At 42.6% G+C, this 7951-nt stretch overlaps 1 protein-coding gene across 1 annotated transcript; it reads right to left on the minus strand.

The window, feature by feature from the left end:
• Positions 1-4318: 4318 nt before the first annotated feature.
• LOC104960955 (keratin, type I cytoskeletal 19-like) lies at positions 4319-7688 on the minus strand. The gene is made up of 8 exons (XM_010789146.1): positions 6960-7688; positions 6514-6596; positions 6266-6422; positions 5985-6146; positions 5689-5814; positions 4820-5040; positions 4687-4700; positions 4319-4593 (listed from the first exon to the last, which is right to left on the minus strand). The coding sequence occupies exons 1-8, from the start codon at positions 7671-7673 to the stop codon at positions 4544-4546; spliced, it is 1527 nt and encodes a 508-aa protein (XP_010787448.1). The 5' UTR covers positions 7674-7688; the 3' UTR covers positions 4319-4543.
• Between the last annotated feature and the right edge of the window lie 263 nt (positions 7689-7951).

The raw sequence follows: 7951 nt of genomic DNA on the forward strand, positions 1-7951 counted from the left end.
GAACCCAGCACTTGGTGGCAGCAGTGCTTTAACTTTTACAAGAAAAGGGAGTTGCCCTTTGCAAAATGAACTAAACCCAAATAAGCTGCCTGCTTACTGTTGAGAGCACATATTGTATTTTTAATTTCTGCCTCATTTATTTCGATTAAAATTGTAGATGACTGGATTATATGTAATCACATCTCACTTGTTGGGCTTTTTTACCCTTCTTAACCTTGGTTATAAAATGCCACATGCAGAGCATTAAGTTTATTATTACTTCTGCCTTCTTCTTTTTTTTACAGCTGCTGCAATGAATGCACTTCTGTTTAAGTTTATTGTGAGCCTTTCGGGCACACTTACACAGCGTTTGGAAAATCACAGTCAGGCTGCAGTAGGTGTTTACAGCTAGTAGCAGTTTAGAAGGGAAAATCTACATCACTCTTCCTCTGAGCGTTTTTTTCATCAATCGTTCTTTTCACTGGACTTCACTTCAACTTTTTTTGTGTGTCTGATTTCAACAATGTGTTTCTTTAAACTCATATCCATTTGGGTTCCTCCACCCGATGCGTCCTGCGATATCTCTAGTACACACCCACCCACCACATGGGATGTTTTTAAGTGATTGTGATCACTGTATCTGTCACCACAGAACAATTCAACCGGAACAACCCTATTCTTTGTATTAACTTGTTTTTTCATTATGTCATGCATTGTTCATAGAAATATACTAACCTGTTATAAGAACTTTATAACTGCCCAAGTAGGTCCGTTCTGGCCTTAATGATTATGCAATCGTATGTAGGGTGTGGTTCACCAAACCAGCGCTACCTGTTAAATTCACACCTTTCAGCCGTTCTGCACTTCAGTCAAAGCCTCTTTTCTTTTTGAAACAGGAGACGATACTGAATGTCAGAAACTGTGTTATATGGTAGGAATGGACTACAGGAAGAAATGCAAATGGATGAAAAATCACAGCTATCTCATGATTGGCAGGGCCTCAAAGCCACTAAAGTGTATTTGGTCTTGTTCCACTCTCTGCCTCTCAACTGTTCCTTTGCTTGGGTTCCTTGCTCGGGCACGGTTTGAAAAACTTTCACAGTAAGGTCTGATGCCATACTGCATACCTTTAACAAATAGGTTAGGCATTCCTCTCAGTGTGTGTGTCAAACCTAACACTGCTCCAGAATAGAGTCCACCAGTCAAGTGAAGAATGTCCCCTCACCTCGCAGGCCCTAATGGGCTTTTTGACCCTGAGCCATCAACATTCTCCTGATAGCACATTAGCGGTTTAACCACTGCAGACATGACTAATACTTAACTAAACCCTACACTGATATGAAAGCTTAATGTGATGTGGTAAAACTCCACATTGAAAGGCTGCAGGCCCACCTTCAAATTAATTTTTCTAAATCTACTTTTTACATTCTTTAATTCAATCATAAATGTAAAGAAAAACTGTAGTTCACTTTCTGGCAAGAATTTTGATTCGAAGATCGATCCCACTTTGATATTGCTAAATATTGCTCCCTTTAACGGGATTGTGTTTGCTGTGTTCCCAATAAGAGTCTATATATCCCCCTTTAGAATAGAGCAGGAATTAAATACTTTTGGTGGCTGATCCGGAAGTCACCCTGGTCTACTGACAAAAAGACAATGAGATTATTCCAATAATCGCCAGAAGTGAATAGCTAACTAGCTAGCTGACCCAACTATCCCACGGTTGTATGACTTCACATCACCTTTGCTAAGTTAAAGGTGGACTAGTCTTCTGCATATTGAACTTTAGTAGTCTCATTGAGCCACTAGTCAGCAACCGCTGTAGTTGTAAGGCATCTAACCAAAATCCATTCAAAAATAACTCTTGACTTTAAGTGAACCTGAAGGGCTTGTGACCAGCAGAGTAACTGATTGTTACAGTCTTAGTGCTAAGCTAAGTGAAAACCAGCTGCTAGTCCATATTTAGCACACAGATGAAAGTGGTGCTAATCTTTGCAATAAATTAATTCTAAAGCTTTTTGCACTAAATTAACTTACAGGCTTGGTATTTAGTCACAGGACAAGGCAAGGTTTACAAACATTGTAGGAAAGCCCTTGTTGCTTTAAAAGTTTTAATAAAAAATAATCCAACCTTTTAACAATTCATTGAACTGAACTATATCAAGAATTTCATGACATCAAGTAGGCCTAGCTGTTTATTTGTCTCTCTGATCTCGCTCTCTGCTAGCCTCAGGCTAGCCTTGGATGGCAGGCAGCCATGACATAGAGAAAATACAGAAATGACTGTTGCCATCTTGGCACAACTTCCTATTATAATCCTTGCAGTCACCCACTTGCAGACAGTCTGGCTATTCATGTTATCAATCACAACAGAACTACACTCAGCGTCGGCTTCTTGCTTTTTCCTACTTGATCACCTTATCTATTAAACCCATAATTAAACCTAATTTATACACACTTCATTTCTTTACGGTGACTGCTCAATATTACGCCCGGAGGTTCTACAACAAATTGAAGCAAGTCCTTTAAGTGCTTCCGAATCCACTTCAAGTTATTATTTTGGTTTGTTAGTGGTTCAGCAATCATTCACAAAGTTGACAGAAAAAGGTATACTTTCCAGAATAGGACACATATGACAATGCAGCCCTGGTTATTTCTAAATGAACATACATCATTAGCATTTAGGGTGAATAGATTGAAATTATTGAACTATAATTACAGTAACTACTTTGAAGCTTTGTAGGTTGTTGACAGTTTACAGGTGGTGCAGGACTATTTCCTGTGCACTAGTTGTAGTTTTTACACAAGACACTGTTGTGTTAATATATTTAGATTTATTTTCCCTGTATTTGGCCTTAATGGTGAGCTAGGCTAATCTTGTTATCGAACTCTCCTCAAAAACGAAGATAAGTTCATATCTTTGTGATATTCGCATTTTCAGAAAACATTTAATATAATCTACATTTTTGAAATGGCTCGACATATGACAATGGATTTGGACTGTAATTGTGCACAATGTAATGCATATCATATTGCTTTTACTATTGTAGGCTACCTCCTACAGAAGGATCTGAAACAAATACTATCATGTCACAATTTAATCATAGGAAAAGCCTTGAAAATATATTATATCCATACATCTTTAATGTCAGAAATGTACTCTATTAAAGAACTCATCAAGTTTGGCATTAGTTTGCTCATAAACAGATGTTCCGTTATAGCTTTGAACAGGCCTGCTGTGTTAAATACTGATATGAGGGAAATGGTCTGATGTTGGTGAAACATCTTTTTAATAACCCATGCTTTGGATTTAATGTCAAATTACAAGCATTACTGAAAGGGCTTCGCCATCATCTATCATTATAACAGTCTGGTGGAGATACTGATGTGCACCAAAATGGGTCCAAATAAGGGTGAAGTGAGGCTCCTCAAATTTGCAATTTTATCCTCTCTATAATATCTCACTCGTCCAAAACCAACATTACACCATCATCCGAGAATTATGAACTCTTCAGAGGATTTCACTTTAATTTCAGAGGCTGTAACTGCTGACCTGTACAGAGTGCAAAGGATCAAATGCTTCTCTCTCTCTCTCTCTCTCTCTCTCTCTCTCTCTCTCTCTCTCTCTCTCTCTCTCTCTTCTAGCTCAAACACAAACATTTCCTGCCTTTCCTTCACACATACATAAAAACAACAGATATATATTAAGTCACCAATTCCAAGGGTGCATCACCTTATGGGATAACTTCATCTTAACAGCTCATTGGTTATTTGCAATCTATCATTGTTCATAATGAGGCCAAAGTGCAGCACTGATAGCACCTGTTTCCACAATGACTCTCTTTGTTCAGTTTGTCACTGTTTGCCTTCCCACTCAGTATTTCTATCCTCCGCCGTTTGTGTTCTTGTTACTAGGCGACAGGAGTGAGACAGACTTTGTGTAACACTATGTTGAAAGCCTCCAGGGCAAAGATTAGTCAAACAATTGGGTGTGTCATGTTGACAAATAACCTCTCAGGGCAAGACCAGGGTCATACGTTTTATTTGGTCAAATAACTTGCACTTTTCTTCAAGTTGTCGGGCTTTGTTTGAGTTCTGGTCGACAAGCCTCACTCCGAGCGTTTTTTCCTCTAAGCCCTAATGCTTTCCACACTGGAGCTGTTAACCATTGTTCACCCTTTCCTGACAACCCCGTTACGTAACACAGATTTCCGTAAATCCACATCCCACTTCTCAGAATGTGAATCCAGTTACCATGACCACTGCATAAACAGAGTGCTGTTATTGTAAAAGATGTAAATTTTTCTAAAAGCCCAGTAAAGTCACCAAACAACACAACTTGTATTCACCAGCAAATTTATTTTTCAGACATGTCACACACAAACCCACACAATTCTAAATGGCAAAAGTTGCAAACTTTAACAGTATCTTCAATTTGTATCATATCTCAGTTTCTTTTCAGTACAGTTTCACTCATCTCATGTAAAAGCTTTTATTAGCAGGAATGTGTGTGTATTGCTGTGTCTGTGTGTCTGGGAACAGCTTGTCCTGCCAGTTGGACCTCCTAGCTGGAACTGCGCACAGTGGTGGTTGTGACTGTGGATTTTGAGCCCCCTGTGAATAAAAAGGAAAAAGGTCATGATGGCATTGCTTCACGCTGACTGTACAGTTGTTCTGTAATGTAGTCCTAACAGAGATGTCTCTTACCTGTAGCCATTGGTCTAGAATGAGAGGGAAGAAAAAAAAGAAAATGAATAAGTGGGCATTCTTTTCTGCGTAAATCATTACATTTTGGCCTAAATGCTCTTACAAGTCCGTGCTCCTGTGTCATTTCATGTACCTGGAATCCTCTGTGTCCAGCAGGCTCCTGTAGGTTGCGATCTCCTGCTCCAGCCTGGTCTTGATGTCCAGCAGCATTCTGTAATCCTGGCCCTGCGTGTCGATGCTCTGGCGCACGTTGCCTAGTTCGTTTTCAAGCATGTTGATTGTGTTCTGGTAGCCGGAGAGCATGGCGCTGTAGCGACCGTCTGTCTCGGCCAACGTGTGCTCCAGAGCCCCTTTCTATTAGGAGAGGGGAAAAGGAGCTCAATTCAAGTACATTAAATGTGACTCATAGATTGATTCATATTTGTAACAGTTTACTTTAGTGTATCTTTGGGATATTTAAAAGCTATAGTCTGTGAACACAAACCCCGCCCTGGATTACATATGTCAGACAGACACTAAAGCTTATCTGTATTTGTATTCCCTTTTCTGTGATGGAAGGCATATAGGGTTAGGTGTGTAGGGTTTTGCATGCTTGTGTGTGTTAACTGCAGTAGTAGGCTGTTGCAGGGAGTGTTCATGATTTACTCCAGCTTGGCACAGATAATCCATGGGAGTGTTGCTTTTTTGGGTCATCCAGTTCTGCATTCCTTCAGACTTTTTAAAGCCCTTTTATGTCTCTCAGAATTTGAGCGGATGACTGTGAAATGTTTTCCTCAGCAGGCGCCCTTCACTCCCTTCTCCACAGCTCCTAACACTCTTATCTTTCTCTCCCTCCCTTCATTCTTCAGAAAAAGCCTCCCTCTTTTACCCTCCCATTTGCTCTTTGAACCTCTGTAACTGTTTCTCTATTCCCTTTGACAAGACAACGATCCAGGAATTTTGCTCATATAAGGCAAGATCAGAACAGATGTTTTGAGTTCAGGGTTTTCTTCTTTTCCTCACCATGCTGAGCTGAGACTGCAGCTCGATCTCCAGGCCCTGCATTGTGCGCCGCAGGTCATTGATCTCTGTCTTGGTCGTCTGGAGTGTCTCTGTGCTGACGGCCACTTCCTTGGACAACGTTGTAGACTAGAGAAAAGTACAAAACACAGTTGAGAAGAAGAAGAAGAAGAAGCCTTGGTGATGCTCGTCTTACTCTCCCAGGAGATTTTGTTTAATTACAGGTTAGAGTGTTGAGGGCGTAAACCCAGTCATTTGCAACGTGTGGGATATGATTGTTTATGGAAAAGTCTTCTCACCTTATCATTAAACCAGGCCTCCTGGTCACGACGGTGTTTGTCAGTGATGCCTTCGTACTGGCTGCGGATCTCATCCAGGACTCTGTTGAGGTCTTGCTGGGGTGCGGCATCCACCTCCACGTTGATTGTGCCGGTAAGCTGAGAGTGCATTGCTGCCAGCTCCTAAAGAACCAGGGGTGAAGTCAAGATGTTGAGGCAGTATTTTAAACAGCTCTACAGATGTGAGGAAGCATGCTTCTGTTATCAGAGCAAGTAACGATTTTTACTGAAGCAACAGTCACCTCTGCGTGGTTCTTCTTAAGGAAGGCCAGCTCATCCTGCAGGCCTTCGATCTGCATCTCCAGGTCAGACTTGGTCAGGGTGGTCTGGTCCAGCAGGCGGCGCAGATTGGCGATGTCAGCCTCAACTGATTGGCGCATCATCTGCTCATGATCGAATCTAAAAAAGAACACCGATATGAGATCAGCATCTTGTTTGACTTTAACACAATGTAAACAGTTCCACCGATGTTTGAGAATGTCCTGCTTACTTGGTTTGGAAGTCATCAGCAGCCAGTTTGGAGTTGTCAATCTGGAGCAGGATGCTTGCATTGTCGATTGTGGCAGCTGCAATCTAAAGGGATGCAGAACAGGAAATAGTAGTTGGTCACATGGCAAAAGTACAATTTGAACACTTCATTGTGCAGGTTTGTTCTGAATTACACAATAATATATGAGGTAATGTCCCATGCAGCATCAACCTTCTAAGTCCCATGGTTACAACACAGTCATATTCCCATGCACATTATTCCACATTTTGAGCTTTTACAAATCATACACAATCATTAACTGTCCATCAAAAGACCAAGTATTCAGGAGCATAAGGAATCATGCAGACTAGCCTAACTAACCTTTTTACATTCCCACCTTGATAATCATTAACAGCAAAGCAAACATTTGACTTGTCTGGTGTTTAGGGCTCGAGGCTGGCACATACCTTGTCCTTCAGGTCATTGATGATGGCCCAGTAGTTGCTGTGGTCCCTCTCTGCTGCGGGTCCCTTCTTCTCGTAGTACTCTTTGATCTGCACCTCCAGCTTGGAATTGGCCGCCTCCAGAGAGCGGACCTTGTCCAGGTAGCTGGCCAGACGGTCGTTCAGGTTCTGCATGGTGGCCTTCTCGTTCAGGTGCACAGAGCTCTGGTCCAGGGCGCTGTTCAGGTCGAACCCACCGCTGCCGTACCCACCGCTGCCGAAGCCCATGCCGCCCCCCATGCCACTCCCCATGCCGCCCCCCATGCCACCTCCATACCCGGAGGAAACGGTGCGCATGTTGGTAGAGGAGATGCGTGGGCCGCTTCTAAAGTTCATCCCCGACACACTGTGAGCCTTGCGGGGAGCGCTGCTTGATGTGTAGCTGCGGCTCTGCCTGATCATCTGAGGCCCGCCCATGGTGCTATGGCTGTGGAACATGATGGCTGATCTGCTGGTGAAGAGAGAACTCGAGGAGAGAGGACCGTTATACAGCTGTAGACGGAAGCAGGACTGTGGAGTGTGATGGAGGGAGGCAGGCCCTTGATATAGAGCTGGACCTGGGGCGGGCCCGGCTGGGAGGAAGAGAGGGAGGTGGAGAAGGTACTGTAGGAGGGAGGTGGAGAGGGTGGGAGGGAGTTTTCCTTCACTGTTCAGCCACGGTCTTGGCAGAATCTCCATTTGTTTTCCTCTGAAGACCAGGGTTAGGTTTCTTTCCCTCCCTGTGAGGAAACTGGTATGGAATGTGTGTTTTTCTTCTTCTGTGTGTGAGGGTCCGTGGGGGTCAGTCGGGATCTGTCTAATTGTTTCTGTCTCCATCTGTATGTATGATTTTTGTTTGCTTTCATAAATACTTCTACTCTCGATCTTACCAGTCATTTGTATCCTAAAATAAACAGTAAAGTTGTGCGGTTTGTTAAGCGTCCCGCCATGAGTCAACATTAAGTGTTGCCCTTGAC

Source organism: Notothenia coriiceps, unplaced genomic scaffold (genome assembly GCF_000735185.1).
Source record: "Notothenia coriiceps isolate Sejong01 unplaced genomic scaffold, NC01 NC01_scaffold00032526, whole genome shotgun sequence".
NCBI classification, from domain to species: Eukaryota; Metazoa; Chordata; class Actinopteri; order Perciformes; family Nototheniidae; genus Notothenia; species Notothenia coriiceps.

Coding starts and splice junctions, on each gene's coding strand:
- LOC104960955 (XM_010789146.1), bottom strand. CDS start 7,673: ATGGAGATTCTGCCAAGACCGTGGCTGAACAGTGAAGGAAAACTCCCT. Junction 5,815..5,984: donor AGGCCTGGTTTAATGATAAG/GTGAGAAGACTT, acceptor ACTTTTCTCTAG/TCTACAACGTTGTCCAAGGA. Junction 5,041..5,688: donor TGCAGTCTCAGCTCAGCATG/GTGAGGAAAAGA, acceptor CTCTCCTAATAG/AAAGGGGCTCTGGAGCACAC.